Raw genomic sequence first — 16,114 nt, 5'->3', positions numbered from 1 at the left:
TCCCAGCACTTCAGAAGGCTGAGGTGGGCAAATCACCTGAGGTCAGAAGTTTGAGACTAGCCTGGGCAACATGGTGAAACCCTAACTTCACTAAAAATACAAAAATTACCCAGGAGTGGTGGCACATGCCTGTAATTGTAGCTACTCAGGAGGTGGAGGCTGAGGCATAAGAATCACTTGAACCTGGGAGGCGGAGGTTGCAGTGAGCCGAGATTGCACCACTGCACTCCAACCCAGGCCATATAGAACGAGACTCCGTCTCAAAATAAAAATAAAATGAAAAGTTACCAGTCTGGGAATGAAAGGATCAGTTTAGACACTCAAAGACACAGACCTTCAGAAAGTCAAAGTCCAGTATGACCCTTTAAGACAGAAAAAACCTTTATCACCTCATTTGCTAAAATTCATCCAATATTAACCTTAATCCTATTAAGATCCTAGAATTTTGCCTGAGTTTTCTTTTCTTTCTTTTTTTTTTTTTTGAGACAGAGTCTCGCTCTGTTGCCCAGGCTGGAGTGCAGTGGGGCGATCTTAGCTCACTGCAAGCTCCGCCTCCTGGGTTCACGCCATTCTCCTGCCTCAGCCTCCGAAGTAGCTGGGACTATAGGCGCCCACTACCGCGCCCACCTAATTTTTTTTTTTTTTTTTTTGTATTTTTAGTAGAGATGGAGTTTCACCGTGTTAGCCAGGATGGTCTCGACCTCCTGACCTTGTGATCCGCCCGCCTCAGCCTCCCAAAGTGCTGGGATTACAGGCGTGAGCTACTGTGCCCGGCCTTTGCCTGAGATTTCTAATTTCCCAATCATCTAATCAGTGTACAAGGTAGGAAAGTATCTCCAGATTCTTAATGCAAATTTCTATTCTTTTAATAACATTCATTCTGTTGAAACAGCATCTGTATCGCTCAGGAACAATTTTAACTGTGTGGTTTGCATGGGTGTTCTGTAATAACATTCTTAATTGTTACACTAGTCCATACAAACTTACGTAGCTCCCCAAGATTCATAATCAAGAAACTGCTGTCATCTGGAGGACATTCCAACATTACAGTGAGCAGTCAATGAGCAGTTCCACTAGGACAGGGGAGTCTTATACGCTGGGAACTTTATACTAGACTGCTAATCGGAGAAACCTGAAAGTTTTGCCAGTCCACAAAAGGTTAAAACAAATGGTTTTTCATTAACGATAAACAGCTGATAATAATGTTAATCTTGGTGCTAACAGAAGGGTTTAACTTTTCCAAAATGAAAAATTTAAATGATTACACAGTAGAAAGTAGTAGTTACAAATTTTTCCTTCTATGCCAGTTTAGGGTTTTCACTTACCCCTCCCAGATCCTTAATGTCCTTTTGCAGTTTTTCAGATATGGTGACAGAAGGTAAGTCAAGGTAAAATACTTTTCCCCAAAGTGGCTTATATTTGGATTTTTCTGGCCTGTTATCAGTTTTCAGAGATTTCAAAGATGGTCTGTTTTTTTCATTTTTGACTTGGATTCCACCTGCTATTAAAGATGTTTAGAATCAGATGTTTTACACAGACACTTGTACTATTTTTAAAACATTTCATTATACAATATTACAAAAAATCCTTACAATCCTACCAGTTTATTAGCACTGAAATGTATTTCTTTGTAGCACTACTTAGGATAGAGGCAAAATGCTCTATATATTTTCACAGACCGCATATTGTAAAATAATAGTTGACTCAGCAAGAAATATTCTTGCATTTATTCCTGAGGCACGGGACTATATAAAACTCCTTTGAAAGATTTTCTTATTTAGGATGTAAACTCCATGGGGGTATTTAATACTCAACTACTTATTGAGCATCTGCCATTCTGCTGAACATTCAAAACTGGTGTTTAAACTTCATTTAGCGATGAAAGAATCCTGTTACCCAGAATAACCTAGTCAAGGGTTTCAGACTGCTCAAGTTTTAGTTTCATATAAAGTTTGTCTGCATGTTAACAACTAAATGGTCCATTTCACATACAATTTGTCTATGTATTAGGAATTTAACGGTCCATTAGGAAGAACTAAACCTTTCATTTCATTATTTTCATTAAAAACAGATCTGAGATCCGAGCAACTGCTTTAAAAATTAATTTTTCAAACGCAACCTGTTCTTAAATTGGTAATTACTACACATATACAAATACCTGTACAAAAAACTTAGGTGGTGGAATGTTTCACCAAATAAAGTGACTGAAAATGGAAATGTGCTTTTGTTTCCCTGTTTGTAATGTTGAAACCAGCAATGGGATGTTTGAAATACAAATGCTTTCCCCCAACTTATGAGGAAGGGAAAATAAACTTTCAAGGGTTAAGACCAAAAATCCACCCGCAATCACTCAATCTAATACCGAAGCGAAAAGCGACGAGCGTGTCTGACTTTAAACTGAGGATGCTGTCCGTCGCCTCCAAGGGCCCGGGCGAAGGCGCAACATCTGCGGAAGCCCGGCAGCAGAGAGCACGGCAGCCCCAGCGAGGTCCCGGATCTGCACATTGTTTGCTAGTTTTCAACCGAAGGCACGACCGGGAATGAATCTGGGACCGCCGCTGTAAAGGGCAGAGCGCTCGAGGGGCCGGGCCGGAATCCGTTCCTTCTTAGACAAAACACTGAAGGAGCCCCTTCCTTCAGACCCCAGAGGAGGGCGGTCAGAAAAAAAAAGCGGAGGAACCGGCGGGAGAAGTCTGAAGAATCAATGGTGGAACCACGAGGGGAGGAAAGGATTAAAGGGACTGCAGGCGGAGGAGGGGCTTCTTACCCTGGAAATGCCCTTTACTGTGGATCCTCATGGCTCCGGAGTTCATGGCAGTCGCCCGGTACCTACATGCTGGGTCCGGAGAAAGTGTCGCGCTGGGCGGCCACGAAAGCACGGCTTCCCCAGGCCTGTTGACAGGACGGCCGCCTCTCTCCTTCCGCCGGCTACGGCCTCCACGCAGCAGAGGTACCGCGTCTGCGGGTCGGGTTTCCGGGGCCGGATCCGGCTTCGAAGCGCGGAGGAGGAAGGCGCAAAGCACAAACGAGTGGGTTGCGGCGGTTGAAGATTTGAAAACGCGTCACGCGGCCGCGGCGCCGATACGCGCGCCCCGCCCCGTCTCACGCCGCGCGCCGTGCCCCGCCTCGCGCTCGCCCCTCGTGCCCGCCTTCTCGCGCCGCGCGCCCCGCCCCCTCACGCTGCTGTGCTTGTGGCGCCTCGCTCCGTCTCCGCAGGATATGTGTTCCCCTCTGCCCCGCTCCCATTCCGATGCCCTCTCAGCCTCTGACCCCGGCTCTCAGTCCGCCGCTTCAGGTCTTGGCGCAGCCACAGAGAGTTGGCGCGGCTCTGTGTTGACCAAACCTAGTGGATGCAGTTAGCGCTGGAGCCCTGCCCCGCCCATCACCAGGGTTATTTCCGCCTTCTAGGTTTGCCAGGACCGCCGGCCTTCCAGCTGCTTTCTCCCCCAGGTATGCTAATATTCCACTGGTCGGACGTCTGGGAGGCTGAAGGCGAGGGGCTTCGGCCGATCCCGGACTCAGCTCTGGCCGGGGCCGGAGCCGGGCGGTGGCGGCAGCCGCAGCCCCTGCTCAGCGCGCCCTGGGTCGCACAGCCAGCGGGGTTTTCCCGCGGTCACTGCCGACCCCGCCGGCTGAGGACAGGCCGCAGAGCGACTTGCGGGAGAGAGAGCGGTCCCGGGGGACATCGGAGGGAGGGTCCGGCCAGGCGGCCCCCGGTCGTGACGGCAGCGACACCCCAGAACGCGTCCAGGTCACTTTGTGTCCTTGGGTAGTTGGCTATTTGCGCTGCCCTGTTGACTTTTATTGTATACAGAACTGTTTTCGTTTAGTTGTGTGTAACTTTATTTCAACAATGAAGGAGTGGAAAGTAACATCTCATTTTTTTTTCTGTAAAACAGATTAAAGATCAAATTAAAATGTTGTGAATATATTTTAATTTTATAAGTTGGAACATGCCTCGCCAAAAAAAAATCTGTTTCTTCGGGAGGAAGAGGATGTTTTGAACTATTTTGCGTTCCTCTACTCCAGGCCATAATAGGCACTCCTGTAATGGTTGGTTTTTTTACCTGGTAGCTCAAGGAAGTCAGAGTGTCAACGTTACAGTTTTACAGGTAGGTACCTCAAAGAATAGACAAGGGTGGGTTGTGACAATATTAGCTGGAGAACGCAGAGAACACGTTTGCTAAGGGAAATGAGAGTTTGGTTTTAGACAGGTTTATGTTGAAGGCCCTGGGGCAACAATCATGGAACTATGCTTATTAGACAGTTGAAGGTGTTTATGACTCGAGAGAAATGTCTAGGAAAAGTGGACATGGGAAGAGGAAATAGAGTGATTTGATATCTCTCCAATAAAATATTTCTACCTCAAGGTCTGTTGATTTTAATCATGGGGCAGTTCATTAAAGGTTAACAGATCTTGAGTGGTGGAAGGAAGTGTGGTTTAAGTAAACATATTCAATATTGTAATTTCTATGGGAACTTATTTTCAAAATATAAGCTACAGAGAGCACAAAATGTTTATATTAACAGAAAGATTTAAAAAGTTGGGAAGCACTAATATATAATGTAGTTAAAGCTTTGGGAGGAAATGAAATTGCCAAGGAGAGCATGTGAAATGAGAGAACTGATTAAAAGCGTGGTTGATGAAATAGTGAAAGAGATGGAGGAAATGCCACAGAATTGGGAAGAGACTGCAAACATTAGAATCATATGGGCTTCACTACTTGGCCTCTGGGTAATTTTGAGCCCCAATTTTAATCTGTTAAAAGGGGGTAATACTTCTCAGGGATGTTGTGAAAGTTAAATGAACATTTTTGAATGCTTAGTACAGTACCTGGCACAGAGGAGAGCTCCTTAAAAGCTCTGTAATTATATCCTAGTGAGCGCTGCACCAGTTCCTTCATCCCCAGGACAGGTAAGATTAATACTTGAAAAATAAGTATTTGATTTTGGCGTTTCAGGTATCATTGATTTCCTTAAGGGTAATTTGAGTGGGTGGCGGAGATGAGTACAGTACTAGATAAAAATGATCAGCTTGAAGTTCAGACAGGTTGAGTGTACTCTTTCAAAAAAAAAATTGTTATTTTAGGAAAGTATAATGGAGGGAAGACTTGATCTTTGGAAGGTTTAGAGGATGTGGGAAAGATTTAAGCATGCTTCTGTTGAGGAACATTTTTTCAAAAAAGGAAGTCCATTTTATGTTCTTGTGAAAGATGAGTTGTGTGTCTTATTTACTGTGAAGAGGAAGGACAGTAACATAGTTGCACCCTATGCTGTTAGACTCACCCTTGACTGCACTGAAGATGGTAATTCCGAGCAATAAATAAACAGGAAGTCTGCTTTACTCGATAGTTAGTAATTTTCTAATCTATTATCCGAGGTTAGTTTTTAAAAATATTACTGGAACCTAAATCTTTTAGTAGCCACAGAAAGGATGTGGCTATAGTCAGTAAGGATAGAAACCTCCTTTTTATTGTCCAGTGGTCAGGTCTGTTGGTAAGAGGATGGGGTTTGTCTTAAAGTAGATCTTGAAAATATGCTTGAAAACATTCCTTCAGAGGAAGGGTAGACATTCAAGAAGTGAATGGGAGCGGGGTTATTTATGGTGAGAAACTATGTTCAAGAGTTATATTAGGCAAAATTGGAGAACATTGAGCAGAATCATGATCTAATTAAATGAATATGTGGCTGTGAATCAAGAGAAATGAATTTTATTAATTACCTGCCCTATTCCTAACTAGTTTTATGACCTTGAGCAAATGTTAACCTTTCTGGCAGGGCATAGTGGCTCAAGCCTGTAATCCCAGCACTTTGGGAGGCCGAGGTGGCGGATCACAAGGTCAGGAGATGGAGACCAGCCTGGCTAACATGGTGAAACCCCGGCTCTACTAACAATACAAAAATTAGCTGGGCATGGTGGTGTGCGCCTATAACCCCAGCTACTCAGGAGGCTGAGGCAGGAAAATCACTTGAACCCAGAAGGCGGAGGTTGCAGTGAGCTGAGATCGCGCCATTGCACTCCAGCCTGGGCGACAGAGCGAAACTCCATCTCAAAAAGAAAAAGAAAGTTAACCTTTCTATGCTAGAATTTCCTTATCTATAAATGAAGATAATACTGTTTACTCTACAACTTTCTGTGATTATCAGAGATCTAAATCTGATCTTCCAGATTACCTCACACATATCCAAATATAAATTTTTTATTCTAGAATCTAGACAAATTAATTTTATAATACTTACCACTTTTTTTCTTTATTTTGCCTAAGCCTCTTCACCTGGCTTAGCAAGAATTTTTTCCTGTCCATAGCAAACCTAGTTTAGATTCAACCTTTATCTCCTGCTCATTTGGGTCTTGAATAATAATCATTCCTGTTTGATTCATTTGCCAACTATTAATATGTTGTTTTCTGAAATGTGTTCTGGTCTATTTTTATTATTTAATTTGCACATTTCATAGTCTCACTATCCTGGTGAATTGGAGGGCTTAAGGTTATATATAAGGTTAAATTCTTAGTTTTGCAGGCTAAGTGTATGCAAGGATAGGATTGGTTAGTGACTGTGGCACTGAAGTTAATGTCTCAGGTGAATGTGGGCTGAGAAACCAGGGTAAATTCAGCATTATCAGGCCTGTGAACACATCCTAAGTGAAGGATCAAAAATGGAGAGGCCGGGCTACGTGGCTCACGCCTGTAATACCAGCACTTTTGGAGGCCATGATGGGAGGATCACTTGAGTCCAGGAGTTTGCGACCAGCCTGGGCAACATAGGGAGACGCTGTCTCTACAGAAAATAAAAAATTAAACCCGTTAGACTAGTGCACACCAGTGGTCCCAGCTACTCGGGAGGCTGAGGTGGGAGGATCACTTGAGCCCAGGGGTCTAGGCTTCAGTGAGCTATGATTGGCCACTATAGTCCAGAGTGAAACCTTGTCATCTCCAAAAAAAAAAAAAAAACAAAAAAAAAAACAAAAGGCAAGACAGGAGGATTCAGAATTTGGGAATATATGGTAATGGATGCCTCAAAGCAACATAATTCAGAGTCTACTTGGCACCTCCATCAGCTGTTACAGATAATGAACCAGTTCAGAGGTTATATCTTACATACTGAACTAAATTGTAAATTCCTTTAGGGTGGTATGAGACACATACTTGGCCATGACTATAAAATAATCTATCTACCTGCCTCATTTCCTGCTTTCCTCCTGTTTTGATTGAGCACTAACAATGTGCTATGCCCAGTGAAGCTTGTTTACTGTTATACTCGTAGAAGTCTTATCGTATAAAATTTCAAACATTTATAATCCACATGCAATAAAGTACAGCCATGTTAAACATTATGTATCTAAATATGAATTTATGTATTCTAATAGATATGTATATCCATGTAGTTACCACTAAAATGAAAATACAAAACATTTTGTCATCTCAGAAGGATGCCTCATTCTTTCCAGTCTCCCTCCTCCCACCAGAAGTAACCAGTCTTCTGATTTTTATTATCATAGAATGGTTTTCTCCGTATTTCAGCATAATATAAATGCAATCATCTAATTTGTACATTTTGGGTTGTAATTATTTTTCATAATGTAATCTTTTTGTGATTCATTTATGCTTTACATGTATCAGTAGTTCATTCTTTTTTATTGCTGAGTAGTAGTTCATTGTGCGAATATACCACAGTTTATCCGTTCATCTGTTAATGGACACTTGGCTTGTTTCTATTTTTCTGGCTGTTATGGATAATGCTGCTATGAACATTCGTACACAAGGTTTTTTTGGGCATGTATTTTTACTTCTTTTAGAATAGCTGAATCATAAGGTAACGTAATATTTAACAGTATGAGAAACTATTGACGTTTTTGATTCTTCTTCCAGTAATGTATGAAGCAGTGTTATCACTGGGTGTGAACTGGGATCTCATACAGTTTCAGTTTTTAAAATTCAGGTAAAATTCATGTAACATAAAATTTGCCATTGTAACCATTTTGAAGTGTAGAATTCAGTGGCTTCCAGTATATTAACAATGTTGTACAACCATCACCACTATCTAATTCCAGAACATTTTCAACATAGGAAAAAGAAACCTCTTACCCATCAAGCACTCATTCTCATTCTTCCTGTCTCCTCAACCGCTGGCAATCACTCTTTTGCTTTCTGTCCCTATGGATTTGCCTATTCTGGACATTTCATAGAAATAGAATATGTGGGGCTTTTTGTGTCTGGCTTTTATTGAGCATGTTTTCAAGGCTTATCTATTTTGTAGCATATATCAGGTCTTCATTCACTTTTTAGAGATGAATAAAATTCTCTTGTAGGGATATACCACGTTTTGTTTATCCTTTCATCAGTTGATGAACATTTGGTTTCTTTTTATTTTTAGCTATTATGAATAATAATCTCTGAACATTTGTGTACAAGCAAATGTTTGTTAGACTATTATGTTTTCAGTTCTCTGGGGTATATACCTAGAATTATTACTGAGAATTTCCGGGTTATATTATAATTCTGTGTTTAACATTTTGAGGAACTGCCAAACTATTTTCCATGTGGCTGCAGCGTTTTACATTCTCATTAGCAGTGTAAAAGAGTTCCCATTTCTCCACATCCTTGTCAACACATGTGATATTCTGTACTTTTAATTATAGCCTTCCTAGTGGGTGTGCAGTGGCATCTATTTCTGGTTTTGATTTTCATATTCCCAATAAGTGATGATGTTGAATACCTTTTTATGTGCTTATTGGCCATCAGTATACCTTCTCTAAATATTAGGTCCCTTGCCCCTTTTTTTGAAGGTTTTTTGTTGTTGTTGTTCTTGTTTAATTTTAAGTTCTTTATATATTTTGAATACTAGACCCTTATCAGATATATGATTTGCAAAAAATTTTGTTCTTTTCCATACCTGGTCTTTCAATTTTTTAATAGTGTCCTTTGATACACAATTTTTTTAAATAAAATCTAATTTTATTTTTCTTTTGTTGCGTGTGCTTTTACTATCATATCTAGGGCACTATTGCCAGATTCAGGGTCATACAGATTTATTCTTATGAGAATTCTGTACTTTGCCTACATTTATGTCCTTGACCCACTTTGAGATAATTTTCTGTATATTATGTGAGTAGAGAGTCCACTTTCATTTTTCTGCATGTGGATATCCAGTTTTCCCAACATTATCTGTTGAAAAGACTATTATTTTTATCATGGAAAGGTTTTTAAAACCTTGTTAAAAATCAGTTGCCTCTAGATGTATAGGCTTGTTTTTGGGCTTTCAGTTCTATTCCATTGATCTATATGTCTCTCCTTATGTCAGTACTACACAATTTTAATTACTATAGATTTTTAGTAAATTTTGAAATTGGGAAGTATTAGTACTACAAATTTGTTCTTTTTCAAGATTGGCTATTCAGGGTCTCTTAATATTCCATATGAGTTCTAGGGTCAGCTTATCAATTTCCACAAAAAAAGTAGTTGGAAATTTGGTCACAGTTTCATTGAATTTGTAGAGTATTATCATCTACACAATATGTTTTCCAATTCATGAACACAAGGTGTCTTTCCATTTATTTAAGTCTTCTTTAATTTGAACAGTGTTTTGTGGTTTTCATTATACAGGACTTACACCCCCTTGATTACATTTATTATTTCATTCTTTTTGATGCTATTGTAAAGGAAACTATTTTGTTAATTTCATTTTCAAATTGTTTATTGCTATTGTATAGAAATACAATTGATTATTATATATTGATCTTGTATTCTGCAACTTTGCTGTATTTATTAGCTTTAATAGATTTTTGGTGGATTCTTTAGGATATTATAGATATAAAATCAAATCATCTATTAGAGATACTTTTACTTCTTTCTTTCAAATCTAGATGCCTTTTGTTTCTTTTTATTGCCTGATGGCCTCAGCTAGAACTTCTGTTATAATGTGTTATCAAAGTGATGAGAGAATGGACATACTTTTTATTTTCCTGATCTTCAGGGAAAAGCTTTCAGTCTTTCTTTTGTTAAATATGATGTTATTTTTGAGTTTTTTTCATAGATGTCCTTTATCAGGTTGATGAACTTCCCTTCTTTTCCTACTTTGTCACATATTTGTGTTATGAAAGGGTGCTGGATTTTGTCAGATTTTTCTCTGCATCAATTGAGTTGATGATATGTTTTTTTTTTTCCTTCATTTAATTAACATTGTGTATTTTGTTGATTGATTTTAATGTGTTGAACCATCCTTGTATTCCCGGGGGTAAATCTGACTTGGTCATGGTATATACTTGCTTTATACATGGTTGTATTTGGTTTACTGGTATTTTCTTGAGAATGTTTGCACCTTTCATACAGAGGGGCTAGTGGTCGCTAGTTTTCTTGTGAGGTCTTTGGCATTGACATCAGAGTAATGTTGTACTGGCTTCATAAAATGAATTAGGAAGTGTTCCCTTCTTTATTTATTGGAAGAGTTTGAGAAGGCTTGGTGTAAATTCTTTCTTAAATATTGATAGAATTTATCTGTGACACCATGTGGTCCTGGACCTTTCTCTCTTGGGGAGATTTTGATTTTTGATAGAAGAGGTTTCTAATAAGTGTATTTAGAAGTAAGCAGACTATTGACTCAAGAACAAATAGACTATACTGGTAGTATTGTCTCCACTTTCATTCCTGATTTTAGTAATTTGAGTTGTCTTTTTTTCCCCCTTGGCCAGTATACCTAGAAGATTATAGATTTTGTTGATCCTTTAAACCACTTTTGGTTTTATTAATTTTCTCTGTAGTTTTTATATTCTATTTTTTATCCTCATTTTTATTTATAGTATTTTTTCCTTTTTCATCCTCATTTTGATTTATAGTATTTTTTCCTTTTCATCTTCATTTTGATATATAGTATTTTTTCCCTCTTACATGCCTTGGATTTAGTTTGTCCTTTTGATAGTTTTATAGGGAGAAGTTTAGTTTATTGATTTGAGAGATCTTTCTTATTTGTTAATGTAGATTTTTATAACTATAAATTTCCCTCTGAGCACTGCTTTGCTGTGTCCATTAACTTTGGGTGTGTTGTGTTTTCATTTTCTTTCATCTGAAGACATTTTCAAGTTTCCATTGTAATTATCTTCTTTGACTCCTTGATTATTTTAGTATATTATTCAGTTCCACGTATTCAAGAATTTTCCACATTTTCTCATTATTGATTTTATGGTTTCTCTTATTTTGGTCAAAAAATGATACTTCGTATTATTTTAGTTTTATTAAGTAAGAATTGTTTTGTGGCCTAACATATGATCTAAAAGAATGTTCCATGTTCACCTCAGAAGAATGTGTATTTTGGTGTTATTTGAGGGGGGGTGTTCAATATATGTCCATTAGGTCTAACTGCTTTATAGTGTTGTTCAAGTCTTTCTGATTCCTTGTTTATGTTTTTTCTGGTTCTATTCATTATTGAAAGTGAGATGATGAAGTTTCCAACTATTGTTGAACTATCTGTCTCTAGTTCTATCACTTTTACTTTTTATATTTGGGGCTCTATTTTTAGGTGTATATATGTTTATAATTTTTATATTTTCTTGATGGATTGACAACTTGTATCGTTACATAACATCTTTCTTTGCTCTTGTAACAATTTTTGTCTTAAAGTCTATTTTGTCTAATACTAGTACTACCACTCCAGCTCTCTTACAATTACCGTTTACATAGAATGTCTTTTTCCACTTTCACATTCAGCCTATGTGTGTCTTTGGGTCTAAAGTCTCTTTTAGACAGCATATAGTTGGGTACTTTTAAAATTCATTATTCTAGTCTCTACCTCTTAATTGGAGAGTTTATTTTATTTAATGAAATTACTCACGAGAGCGTATTTTGCCATTTTGCTGTTTTTTATATGTCATATCATTTTATTCCTCCATTCCTTCATTATCACCTTCTTTTGTGATAGATGTGTTCTGGTGTACCATTTTGATTCCCTTATAATTTCTTTTAAATATATATTTTAGGTATTTTCTTAATGGTAGTCTTAGAATTGCAATTAACATCAAATATATAACAGTTTAGTTCAGAATAATACCAGCTTGGTTTCAATAGTATACACAACTTTTGCTCCTGTATACCTCCATCTCCCCATCCACTTTATGTTGTGATAAATTACATATTGTTGTTATAAATAACATATAAATAGATATAAATGACATAAATCAATTTAGATTTATAATTACCATTTTATGTAATTGTATTTTAAATCATATAGGAAAAAAGTGGTGTTGCTAACCAAAAATACATTAACAATTCAGTTACTAACTAAAAATACAGATTTTTACATTTACTTACATTGTTATCTTTATTGTTTCTTTCTTTTACATTCAACTTATTTGTATCTTTAAATATAAGAGTCATGCTGGGTGTGGTGGCTCACTCCTATAATCCCAACTTCTCAGGAAGCTGAGGCAGGATAATCTCTTGAGGCCAAGAGTTTGAGACCAGCCTAGGCAACACAGTGAGACCTATTTGTAAAAAATTTAAAATAACAGTAGCTGAGCATGGTGGTGTGTAATTCCAGTTACTTGGGAGACTGAGGCAGGAGGATCGCTTGAGCTCAGGAGTTTGAGGCAGCAGTGGGCTATAGTCATGCCACTGTACTCCATCTTGGGTGTACAGAGCAAGGCTCTGTCTCATATTTTCTTTTTTTAAATCTCTGGTAGCCAAGATATAGTTTGATTATTATTTTTAAATTGATTTTGCCAATCTCTGCCTTTTAGTTGTATATTTACATTTATTGAGGTGAGATTTACATCTGCCATTTTATTACTTGTTTTCTGTATTTCATTTACATACAGGTGCTCCTCAATTTATGATGGGGTTACATCCCAGCAAACCCATCATAAATTGAAAATGTCATAAGTCAAAAATCCACTTAATACACCTAATCTACCAGGCATCGTAGCTTATCCTAGTCTACTTTAAACATGCTCAGAACACTTACAGTAGCCTACAGTTAGGCAAAATGGTGTAATATAAAGCCTGTTTTATAAAAGACTGTTGAATATCATGTAATTTATTGAATACTGTACTGAAAGTGAAAAACAGAAATGGGATGGTTGTATGGATACTCGAAGTATGATTTCTACTGAACGCATATTGCTTTTGCACCATCATAAAGTTGAAAAATAGTAAGTGGCACCATTGTAAGTTGGGTACTGTGTATATTGTGCTTGTTTCACTCACTCTTTATTGCTTCCTTTTATTTTAAATAGATATTGTATATTTTAATTTCATTGTTACTTCTAATATATTTTAAAATTTTATGGTTGCTTGCGGGGTTTCAGTTAACATCTTAGTTTATAAAATCTAGTTCAGATTAATGCCAACATAATTTCAATAGTTAATAAAAATTTTTCTTGTATAGCTCCATCCCCTTTCCCCATCTTTGTGCTATTGTCATACATTATATTTTTATATATTGTATGCTCATAACAAATATTGTTTATTGCTTTATGCAGTTGCCTTTTATATCAGGAGCAAAAAGGACTTACAAACAAAAAAATATACTTACATGCCTTTTATCACTACCTAACTTGTTACTTTTGCTAGTGTGCTCTGTTTCTTCCTGTGAATCCCTGTTACTGTCTAGTGACTTTCATTTTAGCTTGAAGGATTTCTCCTAGTGTTTGTTGTAGGGCAAGTCTGCCAGTGACAAATTCTCTGATTTTCTTTATCTAGAAATGTGTTAGTTTGGGTTTTTTCTTTTAATTCTGAAGGATAATTTTGCTAAATATAGAATTCTTGTTCGACAGTCTTTTTCTTTTATTACTTTGCATGTTATCCACTGCCTTGTGGCCTCCATGATTTTACATGTGAAATCAGCTGTTAATCTTATCAAGTATCGCTTTAATATGATGAATTGCTTCTTTCTTGCTGCTTTCAGGATTCTCTGTCTGTTTGGCTTTTGTCAATTTGATTTAAATGTGTCTTGTGAAAACTATCTCTGAATTTCTCCTACTAGGGATTTGCTGAGCCTCTTGGATGTATAGATTAATTTCTTTCATCAAATTTGGGAAGTTTTTGGCCATTATTCTTTCTGCCCTTTTCACTTTTTTCTTTCTGGTACTTTCATTAGGTGTATGTTGGTTTGCTTGATAATGTCCCACAAGTCTCTTAGATTCCGTTTTTCTCTTTCTGTTCCTCAGATTGGATAATCTCAATAGACCTGTCTTCAAGTTTGTTGATTCTTCTGCCTGCTCAAGTCTGCTGTTGGATCCTCTAATGAATTTTTCATTTCAGTTATTGTAATTTTCAGTTTTGGAATTTCTCTTCGGTCACTTTTTTGTAATTTCTGTTTCTTTATTAATAGTCTCTCCTTTGTGAGACATTGTTCTTATGATTTCCTTTATTTCTTTTACATGATTTCCTTTCCTCTCTGAGTGTATTTAAAATCATTGTTTTATAGCCTTAGTCTTATAAATCCAGTTTCTGGGTTTCCTCAGAGAGAATTTCTATTACGTTATATTTTACCTTTGTATGGGCCACATTTCTTTGCATGCCTCATAATTTTTTACTGACGACTGGACGTTTTAAATATAATATAGCAACTCTGGAAACCAGATTCTTTGTCTCTCCAGGATTTGTTGTTGCTTACTGTGATTGCTGTTGTTTGTTTAGTGACTTTTCATAACTAATTTTGTCAAGTCCATATACATTGTCATTTGTGACTAGTGAAGTTTCTATTTCATTAGCTTACTGGTCAGCTAGTGATTTGATGAAAATTTGCTTAAATGGGTGGAATCCCCGCTAAAACAAACAAAAAACTCTCCCAGTCTTAAGTGGTGGGCTGTGTGTATGTGTGTTGGGGGTGGAAATATTTTCAACATTCAGATGGGCTATTTACATCTCTTCCTTAACCTTTACTTTCTGTTTGTGCAGAGCCTGGAGGTCAACCAGAGGTTAGAGCTGAATGCCTTCTTGGGTATTCTCGGTGCATGTGCTCCTTTCTAAGCATGGATGTAGCCTTCTAGAGACCTAGAGATTTGTGGGAGCTTATTTCACAAAACATCTTCATTGCCCAGCTTTTTCTCCCGAGCTCTTCTATGTGTCTTTTGTTTTTGCCAATTTTTATCCCTTGTTCCAGGTGGCCACAACTGATACATTTGCCTTTTTAAGTGTTTTTGACAAACATCCCTTGGGTAGTTGCCTTTATAGCCTTGTGGAGTTCTGAGTTTAGTGAAATAAAGGCACAAGTCCCTTTCGCTGGTCCTTAGGCAACCACCAGAGAAGTAAAAATAGACAACAACAATTCTTTCAGAACAATCTTCACTTTGCTCCTCTGGCACCAGGAATCACCTTGAGAATTCAGGCTGCTCATTAAAAGTAATGCCATTAAAAGTAATGGCAAAAACCACAGTTTACGTTGTCTTCTTTTAATGCTACTTTTTTTTTTTTTTTTTTTTTTTGACAGAGTCTCACTCTCTTGTCCAGGCTGGAGTGCATTGGCACAGTCAGCCTTGAACTCCTGGGCTCAAGCAATCCTCCCACCTCAGCCTTCTGAGTACCTGGGACTATAGGCATGCATCACCATGCCTAATTTTTAAAAACTTTTGGCAGAGACAGGGTGTCCCTATGTTCCCCAGGCTGTAATGTTATCTTTTTTTTATTTTTTTGAGATGGAGTCTCCTGGGTGACGGAGTCACTGTCACCCAGGCTGGAGTGCAGTGGTGCAGTCTCGGCTCCCTGCAACCTCTGCCTCCCGGGTTCAAGCGATTCTCCTGCCTCAGCCTCCTGAGTAGCTGTGATTACAGGTGTGTGCCACCACACCTGGCTAATTTTTGTATTTTCAGTAGAGACGGGATTTCACCATGTTGGTCAGGCTGGTCTTGAACTCCTGACTTCATGATCGCCTGCGTGGGCCTCCCAAAGTGCTGAGATTACAGGCGTGAGCCACCATGCCTGGCCTGTAATGCTATCTTTTTAAAGGTAATATACATATAATCAGTCTTGCCCCATTAGTACATATACCTGTGAGTTTTGACAAACATAGTGTCATCATCAGAATTAAGATTCACAACAGTTCTGTCACTTCTCCACAGCTGTTAGTCTTTTCCTCTTTTTCTCCACTTCCAATCCCTTGGCAGTCCAGTCTGTTTTATTAT

The 16,114-nt window shown here is 38.1% G+C and overlaps 2 protein-coding genes across 13 annotated transcripts in view; one reads left to right on the top strand and one right to left on the bottom strand.

Annotated features, from left to right (window-relative positions):
* DBF4 (DBF4 zinc finger) overlaps positions 1-3,324 on the bottom strand; it is a 38,974-nt gene extending 35,650 nt beyond the window's left edge. For 3 of the 6 annotated variants that reach the window (XM_009203501.4, XM_009203499.4, XM_021935301.2), the window contains exons 1-2: positions 2,768-3,197; positions 1,326-1,501 (exon numbers count right to left, since the gene is read on the bottom strand). In XM_009203501.4, coding sequence (XP_009201765.2) covers positions 1,326-1,501; positions 2,768-2,813 — 222 coding nt within the window. In that variant the 5' untranslated portion in view covers positions 2,814-3,197. Of the gene's footprint in view, positions 1-1,325; positions 1,502-2,767 lie in introns of all 6 variants that reach the window. The other 3 variants (XM_003896365.4, XM_009203500.4, XM_021935303.2) reach the window with 3 other exon arrangements.
* The window catches only part of SLC25A40 (solute carrier family 25 member 40), a 56,099-nt gene continuing 43,181 nt past the window's right edge, over positions 3,197-16,114 (top strand). For 4 of the 7 annotated variants that reach the window (XR_001901057.3, XM_009203502.4, XM_021935305.2 and 1 more), the window contains exon 1: positions 3,341-3,450. The gene's annotated coding sequence lies outside the window, so the exon portion shown is untranslated. Of the gene's footprint in view, positions 3,451-3,899; positions 4,113-16,114 lie in introns of all 7 variants that reach the window. The other 3 variants (XM_017956989.3, XM_021935304.2, XR_002520735.2) reach the window with 3 other exon arrangements.

The sequence above is a fragment of the Papio anubis genome, chromosome 4 (genome assembly GCF_008728515.1).
Source record: "Papio anubis isolate 15944 chromosome 4, Panubis1.0, whole genome shotgun sequence".
NCBI classification, from domain to species: Eukaryota; Metazoa; Chordata; class Mammalia; order Primates; family Cercopithecidae; genus Papio; species Papio anubis.
This window is presented reverse-complemented; position numbering and strand designations above follow the sequence as displayed.